This window comes from Sesamum indicum, linkage group LG5, assembly GCF_026168435.1.
Source record: "Sesamum indicum cultivar Baizhima isolate 11 linkage group LG5, ASM2616843v1, whole genome shotgun sequence".
Lineage (NCBI taxonomy): Eukaryota > Viridiplantae > Streptophyta > Magnoliopsida > Lamiales > Pedaliaceae > Sesamum > Sesamum indicum.
In genome coordinates, this window is record NC_142661.1 from 556,035 (window position 1) to 573,849 (window position 17,815).

Below are 17,815 nucleotides of genomic sequence, written 5' to 3' on the forward strand. Positions count from 1 at the left end.
AGTGGGTTGCACAGGTATTTGGGTTTGTGATCATCCAACATGAGTGTGCTAGGCTTTTATTTTTGCATGCGATGCATTTTTATTAATGCTTTTAGTATTTTGAATATTATGCATGAAAAATACTAAAATATGATGAGGTTAAATAAATAACTCTCACTTGATTCGACCAGCTAAATATTAGATCGTAAAAAAGGAAATAAATAAAGTCTTATTATTTCATACCTTCCATCCACAGTAATGTAGTAAGGAAGCTAATTTTACCTATATGTGATCTCACAAGTCGTGGCACGTTTGGACTAAAATAAAGCTGCATTATTATTGTAAACGAAGAAAATATGCTTCTATGTAACGCCCCAAAAATTATAATATATAATTGGGAGACTAATTGGTAATTATTAAAAATTTAAATTTAGTTAATAAATAAATTATAGATTGAATTTGGGATATAATAGAACTTGAACGAATTAAATTGTAGTTCGTTATAATATTTTGGGACAATTTATATTAATTAAAAAAATTAGGAAGGACGTAATGGGTATTTTGAGAAAATTCTAATTTAATAACAAAATATATAATAATATATATATGTACATAATATATATATATATATATATATATTAGAAAGTAATATATACAGATATATATATTAGTAAATGATATATATTAGAAAGTAATATATACAGATATATATATTAGTAAATGATATATCTACACATATATATATATTATGTACATATATTAGAAAGTTAGGCGCGTGTTAAGCATGTAGCATTTTTCATTAAAATTTTAACGAAAATTTATCGTGGGACCAAAAGTACTTTTTTTTAAAAATTACAGAACATTAATAAAGCATGTTGCACTATCCATGTTTTCATAATGCAGATATACTCCCTAACTTTGCTTCACCTTACAAAGTATAACTTTTACCTTTAAGACTATCTTTTATTTCATAACTTAGGTTCTTCAGACTTTGAGTTCTATTATTTATGGAAAATCTGAAAATAATCTCCAAAAGTTTTTAAAAACTCTCACTATCAGTATTTCTATCAACTTTTATTAAAAAATTGATTAAAAAAACAACATATAAGTTATGTGATCATTTCCCAGCCAGAGGGTAATGGTTTGTATTGCTGGAATTAGGACTTGAATAAAATTTAAAGTGATAAAATTGGGTTCATATTCATGCATCATGTATTTAAATAATGATTCAATTCCCATCCAACATACTCTCAATGCATTAATATTAATGAGAGTTAAAGAGAAACATGTCCAGAGTGGCTGTACATAGATTTGATATTTTGCTCTTCTTATGTCTCTTTTTGGATTGTCTTTGCACTAAAATATAATTGCTTTAGTTTGGACCAATGGATTTGATTCTTACACTCAACTTTTATGTTTTATTTAGAATAACAATGGTCCCAATTTTATTGGACCGTGCAATCAATATAATATATTTGCGGCAAATATTTCATATAATATATTTTCGGGAGAAAGAACATTTTGATCTTTTAAGTTTCTATACGATTAATTTCAGTCCTTTAAGTTTGCGCTTTTTCAATTTAATCGTGTAACTTTCAAAATGGCTTAAATCGGGACTATAGACGGATTTTCGAACATTTTTATCCTTGTGCAGATTTTAAAGAGTTATTCTAGTCCATTTACATTAAAATTTTATTTTTCATACATACTCTCCTAGAATGGTATTAGAACCTAGGTTTATTGAAAAAAATATATAATTATATTACATTTTGATATTATTTATCCCAACTGAACGAAAGTTTTAGTTACTCTAAAAACAGGAAATATTTTCAAATTTTGAAAATACAAAGAAGAGAATTTCTCATGAAAATTCTTGACAAGTGTTACAACGTCCCAAGAGGATTTATCCAAGACTTCTCACGACAGAAGAAGAATAAGAATGGCTGAGAAATTTTGAAGTTCCACAAATACTACCAGGGAATTCAGTAATGCGTCTACACTCCACTGAAGTCCATGGTAGAATCCTAGCCAGGAGAAGCGAAACGGATAAATTCTACATAATTTCAATTCTAAAAATTATGATTAAATGAACTGATTGGAAAGAATTCGAGTCGGACAAAAGGCAGTTCAAGACTATGGACATAGATTAATTCACATACCTATGAGAATAGAATCTTTTCACCAGAAGGTGGATGAGGTTCTTAAGATCCTTTCCAATCTACACAAGGACTTTACAGATCTGAAGGCAAAAATTGCAGATCTAAAGAGGAACCAAAGGGAGAACCCTGAGATATCAAAATCCAAATAAGAGAGAATCAGGGATGCCCTTGGAACAATACCTCTTCTACACCAGAAGGGGAAGGCCACGGAGATTCCAATGCCAAAGTCCAGAGAAGGTCTAATTATCGCATCTATCAGATATATAAAATAATAGAGGTAACGAGAGCAGATCTATCAGATCTACAGGAAATAACAGAATCCTTCTCCCAACTCGGGATTGTGGATTTAGTCAATATCCAAACAAATGAAATCATTCCAGCCCTACCACTGCCGGAGGGAAGTACATGTTCTAATGATCCTCCATAGGATCAACCGATGAGAGAAAGTGCGGATTTTCACACTAATGCTACTCCAACGTTTGTGGGAATCAGGCTAAAAGAAAATTCAGGAAGAAATTCAAAGAGAGTGCATGAAATTACACCCTGGGAAAGGACCATGCTCCAGCCATTACATCCATATGGCGTTATACTAAACCTGGATATTATCGATTTTCGAAATACCGAGAAATTGATAGATGGATGGGTTGCAGCCATCAAGGTAGCAGCCATCAAGATAGCAGCAACTACCCTAAAGCTCGACAAGCAAAACTTCATAAAGCTTGTGGAGTTGAACTTGGAGGGATCTGTGAAGATCGGATGGGATAATAACCCAAAAGATACCAAAGCCAGCATCCTTGTCGGAGATTCGAAAGGCGTGATAGCAGACCGACTAAGAAGGCTTATCAAGATACACTTCAATGGAGATGGATAGTTCGAAGAAAGTAGAGCAGAAAAGGATAGAGAATATGTACAGGCTCTCTTCAGCATTGAATTAAGAAGCATTTGAGCAGTAAATGAATATATCTATTGATTTCGCAAGTATTTTTTTCAAAGTGGAGTAGCAACAGAAGTAGCAGCTCCAATGTTCTTTGCAAATATATGCAGCCCATGGAGGGAAATGTTGATCCAGTCATACAAAGTACCTGAAGGCCAGCTAGATTCAGTTGCAAGGAGAATGTCTTTCCTTAAAGACAGATTAAAGGATTGGTGTTATCAAGCGTCTATCCAGAAAAACATGAAAAGACTGAGAGGTAAAATTAAATGAACTCTTCTCTGTTGTGATAACAATGATTTTTCTACTATTATACAAGAATTAAGCTAATGCATCTTATCATCATTTAACCAATTGTTTAATCCAATACCAATAATTATCCTGCTCGAATCTTAAAGTCAAGTAATGTTGTTACTATTTAGCTTAATGTTACAATTATTACATGCATGTTATGAATTTCTGAATATTTGGATTTCAGGAAAATAGTATTTTTCGTCATGCAACTTAGGATTTTTCTAGTTTGATCTTATTGATTACATGATTAACTTTTAATCCTGTAATTTTTAAAAAAAATAGCAAAAGTTTGGTTCCATGACACCTTTTCATTAGATGTTTAACAGAAAAGGCCACGTGGCCGTTAAGTGCATGAGACAATGTTACTTTTTTAAGTAAAGGCTCTAATATGCACGTGATAAGCACGTAACATTTTTCATTAAAACTTTTACAATAATTTACCATGGGACCAAAAGTGTTTCTTTTAAAAATTATGGTACAAAAAATATGATTTCTCCTTTTGATACAATAGGAGATTTTAATAAAGCATGCTGCACTATCCATGTTTTCGTCATGCAGATATATTCCCTAAGTTTGCTTCACCTTAAAAGTATAACTTTTACCTTTATGAGTAAAGAGGAAGAGAAATCAAAGGATAAATTTTACTTTTCATCTTATATCTTAGGCTCTACACAGTTTGAGTTATATTATTCATCTTATAACTTTCAGTATTTCTATCAACTATCATTAGAAAATTGACTGAGAAAACCGCGTAAGTCTTGTGGTCATTTCCTTTCGTTCTGAAAATGTGGTTGTTCCCATCCACTTTAAAAGATAACTACCACCTAACTTACACATGATTTTTCCGTTAATTTTCTAGTGAAGTCGCTAGAAAGGTCCAAAAAAAGACTTTTTTTACAAGTTATAGGATTATTTTTGACTTTCAAGAATTTCACGAGCAATTAAAAGTTGTCCAAAAATCAGGCTAACCGTTTTCTATTTTATCTTGACTAGTCAATAAATCAAAACAAAACATAAATACGGAATGGGTTTTTAATTCAATCATTAGTGTTATTCCATAAAAAAATGTTGTTTGTTCGTAAAGAAACATTCATGTGGGATAACTATTTAACAAGAGAAGCCATTAGTTAATTTCTTGCATATTTAATTTTTGTAGAATACAATTTATATAATAGATTGGAAAAAAGAATGAAATACTGACATAAATCTTATTTTATACAAAATCTATTTTACATATAATGAAAAATAAAAAATTTCGTGCCACGCACCACACACGTGTATTTTACTAGTGTCAAGAAACAAGAAACTCAGAGCTTTTATTCAAAAAAATAATATTTCATTATTATTTATGTCTTCTAAGCCTAATACTACAGTGGACTACATGTTTCTTGCAATTATGTATTCCTAATCCTAATACTCCTCGGACGGAGGAGACTGCAATTCAAATAGGACAACTCCAGCAGAGTCAGAATCTGAGTCAACATGAAATTCTCCTCTCCGCTGGTGTCCATATATGTATCTATATATATATACACCAATACCATCTACAGACAGAAAACATATCTATCCTTTACTTTCAGCAAGTATTTTGACTACGTAGGAAAATTCGAAATGGAGAAATCGGTGAAGAGCGCTGCCGCAGCACCTGTGAATATGCGTATTCCGTTTGAGCTTTGCTGCAACGAGTGTGGGCGGCAAACGTACAAAGGTGACAGATTTTGGGGTTTGAAAGAGAAAGCTGGAAAGGACTCGTGTTTTGGCGTAGAGATTTACAGGTTTCAGTTCCAATGTCCTTCCTGTCGTGCTGACTTCTTCATTAAATCGGATCCCGGGCGTTACGATTACATTGTGGAGTCGGGAGCAACTTTGGTTCCGAGGAAATTTTAGTATAAATAGATAGAGTAAGGTAGATTGGTTTTAGAGAAAAGATGCCATTTTTCTTTTGAGAATCACTGAAATCTTTGTTCGATCTATTTTTTTTTTACTTGTTCATAGACTGATTTTCTGGGATTTAATGAATTTTTATAGCTTTAATTTTAGTTGCAATTTTGCTTCGTAAACATGACGATAAGGAATTTGTGGTGACTTCTATGGTTTTAGTTGAAGAACTCTCCCTCTCTCTGGTTTGAGGTGTCTTCCTGCAAAAGACTATCACCCCTAAAGAACTACTGCAAAAGATTTTGCTGGAATTACGACTTCAATACTTGGATTTTTTATATAAAAATTTGACAATAACAAAAGTGATAAAATTGGGTTCATATTCCAATCCAACAGAGTTTCGTAATGCTGACACAGCTGATGTATACATACTCTCAATGCATTAATATTAATTGAGATGAGAATTAAAGAGAAACATGTCCAGAGTGGCTGCACACAGATGATGTATACATACTCCACTTTTATGTTTTATTTAGAAAAACAATGGTCCCAATTTTATTGGACCGTACAATCAATCATAGAAGATCTTTCCTTTGCGGCAAATATTTCATATAATATTTTTGCATATCGAAATTTCAGCTCGATTTGGTTCATCTGTTCAATTTTATAGAACACACACCTCTAACATTAAGCATGCAAATATGTCTAACAATTCAATTAAATCATCATTACAGAAAAGGTGAAATTTGGCACCGCTCAAACAATCGTTTCAAAATTTCTTTCAAGGAACACATTAGAAACGGAACTTGGTAGATCCCCATTTTTTATGAATTATATTTTTTGAATGGCCAAACCGTTCCAAATAAACAGTTATAAAATCTGTTCCAAATGTCGTTCCAACATGGTAACGGTAAATAGTTGGACTCTGTTTGGAAAGCATTATTAGAATTAGGGACGTTCTTGCAATGACCGGTCCTGTATGTGCAACAATGGATGTCCAAAAGATGACAGTTAGTAAATGTATTCTAAAATGAGGTGCAATTTGAAACGGTTTAAGTAGGCACATAAGCAATTATAGGGAAAATCGTTGCTAATTATGAGTTTTACTTAAGATGTAATGTGTTACAATTACTGTTTCAAAATTCGGTAAAAGTTGGAATGGTTGTGTTGTTTAATTAATATTGTATTACTATGACCATTCCAAATAAAGTACAACGGCTATAATTCAATAGTCAGAATAATCGTTCCTAAATCTAGTCCAATGATGGTTTCAAAATATAAAATAACGACTACTTAACGACTAATTATGCGTTCCAATACCCGTTCGAAAGACCATTTCAAATTTTTCTATATATATGTTCCTGTCTTTCCATTTAATCTCACTATCTTCTTCCATTTTTCTTATTTTATCTCTATTTCCTCAATCACTCTCGGATTTTTTTGATCTTTCATTATCCCACTAATAGTTTTTTTGATCCTCTGATCCTTGTCAAATCCCACCATTTTTATTAGGCATATTTGCATGCTTAATTTTGGAGGTGTTAGTTTGATAAAATTGAAGAGATGAACCAAATCGAGCTGAAATTTCGGTATGCAAAAATATTACATGAAATGTTTGCCGCAAAGGAAAGATCTTCTATGATTGATTGTACGGTCCAATAAAATTGGGACCATTATTTTTCTAAATAAAACATAAAAGTGGAGTGTAAGAATCAAATCCATTGGTCCAAACTAAAGCAATTTTATTTTAGTGCAAAGACAATCCAAAAAGAGCAAAATATCAAATCTATGTACAGACACTCTGGACATGTTTCTCTTTAGCTCTCATTAATATTAATGCATTGAGAGTATGTATTCATAGTCTGTGGCAGCATTAGGAAATTCTGTTGGATGGGAATTGAATCATTATTTAAGACATGATGCATGAATATGAACCGAATTAGAATCCTTTAAAATGCGTAATTAGTGTGGATTAAACAATTGGTTTAATGATGATAAGATGCATTAGCTTAATTAACCTTTGGTGTCACTTTCCATTTCCATAATTAAAGATTAAAATTTTAATAATTTTGAGAAAGAAACAAATAAAAACATATATAATCCGATATCACTCCTATATAAATAGGTCCAGAGATTAGCTACTGAGCACCACATCAGTACACTTGCAATAAGAGAAAGTCCTTAATTGTGTACTTAAGTTGGTAATTTCCTTCGACTTATAAATAATGGGGATTCCAATTGTTGATTTTTCAAAGGTTGATGGAAAGGAGAGCGCCGATACTCTGGCTCTAATTGATCATTATTGTCAAGAGTGGGGATTCTTTCAGGTACACAAATGATGATAGTATGACTTACTATTTTACTGTATGGTATGTTAACTGATTTATTTCTTGATTTCCACAGTTAATCAATCATGGCATCTCTGAGGACCTCCTGGACAGGGTGAAGAAGGTGGCCACTGAATGCTATAAGCTAGAAAGGGAGGCAGGTTTCAAGAACTCAAAACCAGTCCTATTGTTGAATGAACTGCTAGGAAAGAATAGTGATGAGAAAATAGAGAATGTGGATTGGGAGGATGTTTTTTTGCTCTCGGATGACAATGATGCTGAGTGGCCATCAAAAACCCCTGGTTTCATGTTAGCACAACTTTATTTTAATTATGTTCGATGAAATTTACTTTAATAATAGTTTTCCTTTACATATGAATAATTTTGAATAGCTTAGTTTTGGTTAATATGAAAATATATGGAACCAAGTTAACATATGCATAAAATAAACTGATTTTTTTTAGAGTAGGAACAAGTTCATGCATACTCAAATGGAATTTTTTTCTAATTGTTTAACTAATTATGTTCCTTACAAAAGAGAAACCATGAAGGAATACAGAACTGAGCTGAAGAAATTAGGACACAAAGTCATGGAAATAATGGATGAAAATTTAGGCTTGCCAAAAGGCTACATCAAGAATGCTTTTGACGGTGGAGTAGACAATACTGCATTTTTTGGTACCAAGGTGAGCCACTATCCACCGTGCCCCCACCCAGATAAGGTAAATGCTCTCCGAGCCCACACCGATGCTGGGGGCGTCGTCTTGCTCTTCCAAGATGATGAAGTGAAAGGCCTTCAAATGTTGAAAGATGGGGTTTGGACTGATGTGCAACCTTTAAAAAATTCTATAGTCATCAATACAGGTGATCAGATTGAAGTTTTGAGCAATGGGAGGTACAAGAGTATTTTACATCGAGTTGTGCCCAAACAGATGGACAAAGGAGGTCAATTGCTTCATTCTACAACCCATCACTCAAGGCAACCATAGCACCTGCTCCGCAACTGCTCGGTCCCAAAGTGGAGAATAAGGCGAGCGACATTGCCAAGTACCCTAAATTTGTATTTGGAGACTACATGTCCGTTTATCTTGAACAAAAATTTCAACCTAAAGAACCAAGATTTCAAGCTGTAAAAGCCGTGTAAGAGTCTCTAACAATTGATAAAATGTTGCATGAGACTTTAGGGATGTGTGTGTTGAGAAATGATGCAATCTGTGTGTGTGTGCACGTGTGTGTTTGTGTTATGAAGATGGGTGCCGGGTTTGTCCTTATAGCAAAATGCTTTACTTGAGCATGTGCTTCTACGTTTATGAATGATATGGAAATAAATAAAGTGCCTTTCTTGTCTTCTATCTGGAATAGTTCAATTGTTCTTGTTTTCTTTTTTTTTTTTTTTTGATGCAATTTGAATTGTTGCTATATTTTCTGAATAAAACCTAGCTGTCCTTTTTTTATTACATAATTCGTAGAAATCGTTAATTGTTTTAAGGAAAAGGTAAATTAAAATTATTATTAATTAGCTTCTAAAAGATCTATTTATATTTACATCAACCAATTCAAAAAATTCATATAGCTAACTAATTATTGTGCATTAATATTTTCCCTTCGAACATTAATATGTCATACACATAAAGTTATTTATGTTATTTTCATAATATATTTATATTATATGTTATATTACTATCATTAACATTATTATTATTCCCTATGTATCAATCTGTATTTATATCTGTACTAGTTTAAACTCAATTTTACTCCACAATCTGAACCCAATTTTATCACTTTTGTTATTGTCAAAATGAAGTCGTTATAATATGAGTATTTCATTCTTTTTTCCAATCTGTTATATAAATTGTATTCTACAAAAATTAAATATGCAAGAAATTAACTTATGGCTTCTCTTGTTAAATAGTTATCCCACATGAATGTTTCTTTACGAACAAACAACATTTTTTTTATGGAATAATACTAATGATTGAATTAAAAACCCATTCCGTATTTATGTTTTGTTTTGATTTATAGACTAGTCAAGATAAAATAGAAAACGGTTAGCCTGATTTTTGGACAACTTTTAATTACTCATGAAATTCTTGAAAGTCAAAAATAAGTCCTATAACTTGTAAAAAAAGTCTTTTTTTGGACCTTTCTACCAACTTCACTAGAAAATTAACGGAAAAATCATGTGTAAGTTAGGTGGTTGTTATCTTTTAAAGTGGATGGGAACAACCACATTTTCAGAACAAAAGGAAATGGCCACAAGACTTACGCGATTTTTTCAGTCAATTTTCTAATGATAGTTGATAGAAATATTGAAAGTAAGAATCCTTTAAAATCGTGAGAATAATAGAACTCAAAGTGTGTAGGGCATAAACTATTAAGATGAAAAGTGAAATTTATCCTTCAATTTCTCTTCCTCTTTACTCTTAAAGGTAAAAGTTATACTTCGTAAGGTGAAGCAAACTTGGGGAATATATCTGCGTGATGAAAACATGGATAGTGCAACATGCTTTATTAAAATCTCCTATTGTATCCAAAGGAGAAATCATATTTTTTTGTACCATAAGTTTTAAAACAAACACTTTTGGTACCATGATAAATTTTAATGAAAAATGCTACGTGCTTAATACGTGCATATTAGAGCCTTTACTTAAAAAAGTAACATTGTCCCATGCACTTGACGGCCACGTGGCCTTTTCTGTTAAACATCTAACGAAAAGGTGTCATGAAACCAAACTTGCTATTTTTTTTTTAAATTACGAGATTAAAAGTTAATTTTGTAATCAATAAGATCAAAAGTAGAAAAATCCTAAGTTGCTTGACGAAATATACTATTTGCCTTAAATCCAAATATTCATAAATTCATAACATGCATGTAATAATTGTAAAATTAAGCTAAGTAGTAACAACATTACTTGAGTTTAAGATTCGAGAAGGATAATTATTGGTATTGGATTAAACGATTGGTTAAATGATGATAAGATGCATTAGTTTAATTCTTTTATAATAGTTGAAAAATCATTATTATCACAACAGAGAAGAGTTCGTTTAATTTGACCTCTCAGTCTTTCCATGTTTTTTTGGATGGATGCTTGATAACACCAATCCTTTAATTTGTCTTTAAGGAAAGATATTTTTCTTGCAACTGAATCTAGCTGCCCTTAAGGTACTTTATATGACTGGATCAACATTTCCCTCCATGGGCTGCATATTTTTGCAAAGAACATTGGTGCTGCTACTTTCATTGCTACTCCACTTTGGAAGAAATACTTGCGGAACCAATAGATATATTCATCTACTACTTAAATACTTCTTAATTCAAGGCTGAAGAGAGCCTGTGCATATTTTCTAGCCTTTTCTGCTCTACTTCCTTCGAAGTATCCATCTCCGATGAAGTGTATCTTGATAAGCCTTCCTAGCCGGTCTACTATCGCGCCTTTCGAATCTCCGGTAAGGATGTTGGCTTTGGTATCTTCTGGGGTATTATCCCATCCGATCTTCACATATCCCTTCAAGCTCAACTGCACAAGCTTTATGAAGCTTTCCTTGTCGAGCTCTAGGGTAGTTGCTGCTATCTTGATGACTGCAACCCATCCGTCTATCAATTTCTCGGTATTTCAGAAATCGATAATATCCAGGTTCAATAATACGCCATATGAATGTAAGGGCTGGAGCATGGTCCTTGCCCAAGGTGTACTTCCTGCATTTTCCTTTAGCCTGATTCCCACAAACGTTGGAGTAGCATTAGTGTGGAAATTCGCACTTTCTATCATCGGTTGATCCTGTGGAGGATCATTAGAACATGTACTTCCCTCCAGCAGTGGTAGTGCTCGAGTGATTTCATTTGTTTGGATATTGACTAAATCCACAATCCCGAGTTGGGAGAAGGATTCAGCCAATTCTTGTAGATCTTATAGATCTACTCTCGTTACCTCCATTAGTTTATATATCTGATAGATGCGATAATTAGATTTTCTCTGGACTTTGGCTTTGGAATTTCCGTGGCCTTCCCCTTTTGGTGTAGACGAGGTACTGTTCCAAGGGCGTCCCTGATTCACTCTTATCTGGATTTTGATGTCTTAGGGTTCTCTCTTTGATTCCTCTTTAGATCTGCAATTTCTACATTCAGATCTGTAAGGTCCTTGTGTAGATCGGGTAGGATCTTAAAAACCTCTTCCAACTTCTAATTAAAAGATTCTATTTTCATAGGTATGTGAATTAACCTATGTCCATAGTCTTGAACTGTCTTTTGTATCTCCCTCAGATCTTAGAAGATCTTCGATGTATCCGGCTCGAGTTCTTTCTAGTCAGTTTCTTTAATCATAATTTTTAGAACTAAATTATGTAGGAATTTACCTATTCCGCTTCTCCTGGCTGGGATTCTACCATGGACTTCAGTGAAGTGTAGACGCCTCACTACATTCCCTGGTAGTATTTGTCGAACTTCAAAATTTCTCAGCCATTCTTGTTCTTCTTCTGGTGTGAGAAGTCTTGGTTAAAGTTCTATTTTTTTTCATAGGGCAATATGAATGTGCTATCATGTTCCATTAACACACTAAAAGGGTTATACGATATATCCGGTGTGGAAGTAGGCCAACATTTCTATTGGCAAATAGGGGGTTTCCAAGTCCATGGCCAAGTATTTATTACTTCTTGGGTTGTAATTGCTATCTTATTAGGTTCAACTACTATAGTTGTTCGGAACCCACCCTCTTGGGACGTTGTAACACTTGTCAAGAATTTTCATGAGAAAATCTCTTCTTTGTATTTCCAGAATTTAGAAATATTCCCTATTTTCATAGTAACTCGAACTTTTATTCGGTTCCATTTTCTCTCAAAGAGTCTCCTCCATTAGTGGATAAATAATATCAAAATGTAATATAATCATATATTTTTTCATTAAACCTAAATTCTGATACCATTCTAGGTGAGCATGTGTGAAAAATAAAATTTTAGTGTAAATGGACTAAAATAGCTCTTTAAAATCTGCTCAAGGATGAAAATGACCGAAAATCCGTCTATGGTCCCGATTTGAGCCATTTTGAAAGTTACATGATTAAATTAAAAATACACATACTTAAAGGACTAAAATTAAATGTATGGAAACTTAAAAGATCAAAATGATCTTTCTCCCGCAAAAATATTATATGAAATGTTTGCCGCAAAGGAAAGATCTTCTATGATTGATTGTACGGTCCCATAAAATTGTGACCATTGTTTTTATAAATAAAACATAAAAGTGGATTGTAAGAATCAAATCCATTGGTCCAAACTAAAGCAATTTTATTTTAGTGCAAAGACAATCCAAAAAGAGCAAAATATCAAATCTATGTACAGCCACTCTGGACATGTTTCTCTTTAACTCTCATTAATATTAATGCATTGAGAGTATGTATACATCATCTGTGTCAGCATTACGAAATTCTGTTGGATGGGAATTGAATCATTATTTAAAGACATGATGCATGAATATGAACCCAATTTTAGCACTTTAGTTGTTGTCAAATTTTAATGTAAAAAATCCAAGTATTGAAGTCGTAACTAATTCCAGCAATAATGACTCTAGGTCCCATGATAAATTTTCGTTAAAATTTTAATAAAAAATGCTACATGCTTAACACGTTTCTATTAGAGTCTTTACTTAAAAAAGTAACAGTTTTGGTCCCAAACACTTAATGGCTACGTGGTCTTCTCTGTTAGATATCTAACGAAAATGTGTCATTGAACCAAAATTGCTTTTTTTATTTTAAAATTACGAAACTAAAAGTTAACCCTGATAAGATCAAAAGTAGAAAAATTCTAAGTTACATGACCAAAAATATTATTTTGCCGAAATCAAAATATTCATAAATTCATAACATGCATGTAATAATTGTAACATTAAGCTAAGTAGTAACAACATTACTTGAGTTTAAATTCAAGCAGGATAATTATTTGTATTGTGATATACAAGCTGCCAAGCGAAAATGCGTAATTAGTATGGATTAAACAATTGGTTTAATGATGATATAATCCATTAGCTTAATTAAGCTTTGGTGTCACTCTCCATTTCCATAATTAAGGATTAAAATTTTAATAATTTTGAGAAAGAAACAAATAAAAACATATGTAATACGACACCGCTCCTATATAAATAAGTCCAGAGATGAGCTATTGAGCACCACATCAGTTGACTAGCAATAAGAGAAAGTCCTTAATTGTGTACTTAAGTTGGTAATTTCCTTCAACTTATAAATAATGGGGATTCCAGTTGTTGATTTTTCAAAGGTTGATGGAAAGGAGAGAGCCGATACTCTGGCTCTGATTGATCATTATTGTCAAGAGTGGGGATTCTTTCAGGTACTCAAATGGCAATAGTAGCTTTCTATTTTACTATATGGTATGCTGACTAAATTGTTTCTTGATTTTCACAGTTAATCAATCATGGCATCTCTGAGGACCTCCTGGACAGGGTGAAGAAGGTGGCCACTGAATGCTATAAGCTAGAAAGGGAGGCAGGTTTCAAGAACTCAAAACCAGTCCAGTTGCTAAATCAACTGCTAGAAAATAATAGCAATGCGAAAATAGAGAATGTGGATTGGGAGGATGTTTTTCTACTCTCGGATGAGAATGATGTTGAGTGGCCATCAAAAACACCTGGTTTCATGTAAGCAGAACTTTGTTTTAGTTATATTCCATCATATTTACTTTAATAATAGTTTTCGTTTACATATGAATAATTTGGAATAACTTAGTTTTGGTTGATATGAAAATATATGAAACCAAGATAACATATGCAAACAATAAACTGATTTTTTTGAGAGAAGGAACAAGTCCATGCATACATCAAATGGAATTTTTTGCTAATTGTTTAACTAATTATGTTCCTTACAATAGAGAAACCATGAAGGAATACAGAACTGAGCTGAAGAAATTAGGACATAAAGTCATGGAAATAATGGATGAGAATTTAGGCTTGCCAAAAGGCTACATCAAGAATGCTTTTGATGGTGGAGTAGACAATACTGCATTTTTTGGCACCAAGGTGAGCCACTATCCACCGTGCCCCCACCCAGAGAAGGTAAATGCTCTTCGAGCCCACACCGATGCTGGGGGCGTCGTCTTGCTCTTCCAAGATGATGAGGTGAAAGGCCTTCAAATGTTGAAAGATGGGGTTTGGACTGATGTGCAACCTTTGAAAAATTCTATAGTCATCAATACAGGTGATCAGATTGAAGTTTTGAGCAATGGGAGGTACAAGAGTATTTTACATCGAGTTGTGCCACAAACAGATGGACAAAGGAGGTCAATTGCTTCATTCTATAATCCATCACTCAAGGCAACCATAGCACCCGCTCCACCACTGCTCGGTCCCGAAGTGGAGAACAAGGCGAGCGACCCAGCCAAGTACCCCAAGTTTGTATTTGGGGACTACATGTCCGTTTATCTCGAACAAAAATTCCAACCTAAAGAACCAAGATTTCAGGCTGTAAAAGCCGTGTAAGAATCTAAAACAATTGCTGGGGATGTTGCATGAGACTTTAGGGATGTGTGTTGAGAAATTATGCAATGTGTGTGTGTGTTTGCGCTTGTGTGTTTGTGTTATGAAGATGGGTTCGGGTTTGTCCTTGTAGCAAAATGCTTTATTTGAGCATATGCTTCTTCCCTTGTACGTCTATGAATGGTATGGAAATAAATAAAGTGTCCATCTTGTCTTCTATCTGGAATAGTTCAATTGTTCTTTTTTTTTTTCTTTTTTTGAATGCAATTTGAATTGTTGCTATATTTTCTCAATAATATATATTAGATTATATGTTCTATTACTATCATTAACATTATTATTATTTATTATATATGTATCAATCTATATTTATATCTGTACTAGCTAAAACTCTTGTAAAAGGGCATATAATTAGAAAGTTTTCATTATTTTAATTTAATTATATATGATTGAAATACTCCGTATTAAACCTCAAATAACAGTAAAAAAAAAGTAATATAAATAATAATAAGATTCCAATAGCCTGCAAAAATTAGCAACTCGTGAAAATAAATGCAATAATTTTAGTACAAGAAATATAACATATAATTATGGCTAAATGCTATAATTAATAATAAATAATAGTAACAAATCATCATAGACCACGAGTATGCAATGATTGTTGTAGTTTTTCCAGGATGTCCAAACCATTTGTTATGGCTAAGAGCTATTATAACTGTGGCAAATAATCCGTCATTCTGTAAGTAATGGACTGACAATTTTAGTTCTATAATTTACGATTTTGAAATGTGAAATTAATTATAATTCTATAATATATATTGTTGAATATTCTTATATATTTAATTTTTTAATTTATTATTTACATACTTTAGCATATATATCAAAAATAGATAATACAACAATATATGGTATGTATTATCATACGAGCTATGTGTTGTGTGGTATCAGTGGTGATGGGGTCATACAAGCTGTGTGCTGTGTGATACGAACGAAAAAATTATATAAGAATTTTATCAAATATGATTGGAATGAGTTTACGAATACCTATAACCTTCTTGTTGTCATTAAGTCGTTACTATAAATGGCATTAATTGTCTGCGGCAATAATTTTATGCAAAATTCTTCACCACAAAATACTATAAATGGCATTAACCTTCTTGTAGATATAATATATAGTTTAAATAACAATTTAAAATTTTATGGGAAAAAGAAAAAAAGAAGCCACAAATGGAGACAAGGAGATCATTATTTTTAATTAAGAAAGTAGAACATGACTGATCACTACTATTTACATTAAAACATTAATTACAAGTAAACCTCCTCTAAATGCGAATTCATTTTCTTACACCCATTTCACAAATTCTCTTTTTGCACTTATGGGAATCACCAAATTTTTACATAAATTTATAAGTAATAAAATAGATTGTATGATGCATACTATATTATTATTATTATTATTAGATTAAATAATGGGAAGCACCAATTTTTTACATAATTCATAAGTAATGAAATAGATTGTATAATGTATACTATATAATAAATATACGAAAATATAGTATAAAATTCTAATTTATTGTTATAAATATAAACTACCGATTAGTTTAGTAGTAATATAATTAGTAAAATATACAAAAAAAAATCATAATGAACAGTTTAAAGTTATAGAAAAGTATTAATTATCTGAAATAATACAATTGAAATACATAGAAATATTTGATAGTTGAGATTAATATATGTTCACAATCTGCAGTAAATTTATATATTTATAAATGTTAGTATTACATTGATGTAACTATCATTTTACATTGTTGAACAACATGGGTTAATCGTACGATTAAAATTCACATCAAACCATTAGAAATGATCAAACTTACAGAAAAATACACTTGGTAAAGTTTTAGACTTATTGGATATACGGATGTCAAGATATCGTACTCGGAACATAAGAATAATCATTCAAGTCGGTGTATCGTAGAATCAGGCCACGTGATTTTAAATCAAACAGTCCGATATAATCTTATGGACACGGTCTTATATATATTTAAATTTGGTGTGAATCGAATGCCAGATTCTAAGAAATCGTAATTGTAGATTAAATTTTTTTATCTCATTATATATAATAAAATAATAATTAAAATAATTAAAAATATTCAACCATCACTATTATTATCATATCATTATTTCTAGATTAATTCATAGGAATCACTAAATTTTGACATATAAATAATAAAATAGATTGCATAATGCATAGTATGTATCCTAATATAAATATAAAACTCAAAAATACATAAAAAATTATAAGTGAATTACTTGTCAATTTAAAAAAAGTATAACATAATACAATTATATATTATAATATAACATAAAGTTTATATATGTCATATTAAATAATAATTTTAATTACAAAAATATTATATTTACTAAGTTGTTTATTAAATTTATTTTTGTATAAAGATTAAATGTATAAATAAAAGTACCATAATTTATTATTATCCAAATAAAATATATAATATTGATTAAATAATTTTAATTATATGGTCAATTTTAAATAGTAATATATATTGTTGAATATTTTTATATATTTATTTTTTAATTTATTATACCTTCTTTAGCATTTATATCAAAAATAGATAATACAACAATATATGGTATGTATTATCATACGAGCTGTGTGATATGATAGATGATGAGATATTAGATGGTGGGATACCACACGAGCTATGTGTTGTGTGCTATCAGAGGTATGGGGTCATACAAAACTATGTGTTGT

General features: G+C 31.7%; 1 protein-coding gene and 1 pseudogene across 2 annotated transcripts; both read left to right on the forward strand.

The window, feature by feature from the left end:
* Positions 1–7,373: 7,373 nt before the first annotated feature.
* LOC105162919 (1-aminocyclopropane-1-carboxylate oxidase 5-like) lies at positions 7,374–8,918 on the forward strand (annotated as a pseudogene). The gene is made up of 3 exons (XR_016065642.1): positions 7,374–7,568; positions 7,645–7,877; positions 8,107–8,918. The product of XR_016065642.1 is annotated as a 1-aminocyclopropane-1-carboxylate oxidase 5-like (transcript).
* A 4,805-nt stretch (positions 8,919–13,723) lies between these two features.
* Positions 13,724–15,264, forward strand: LOC105162918 (1-aminocyclopropane-1-carboxylate oxidase 5-like). The gene is made up of 3 exons (XM_020694004.2): positions 13,724–13,904; positions 13,979–14,211; positions 14,442–15,264. The coding sequence occupies exons 1-3, from the start codon at positions 13,803–13,805 to the stop codon at positions 15,046–15,048; spliced, it is 942 nt and encodes a 313-aa protein (XP_020549663.2). The 5' UTR covers positions 13,724–13,802; the 3' UTR covers positions 15,049–15,264.
* The last annotated feature ends 2,551 nt before the right edge of the window (positions 15,265–17,815 follow it).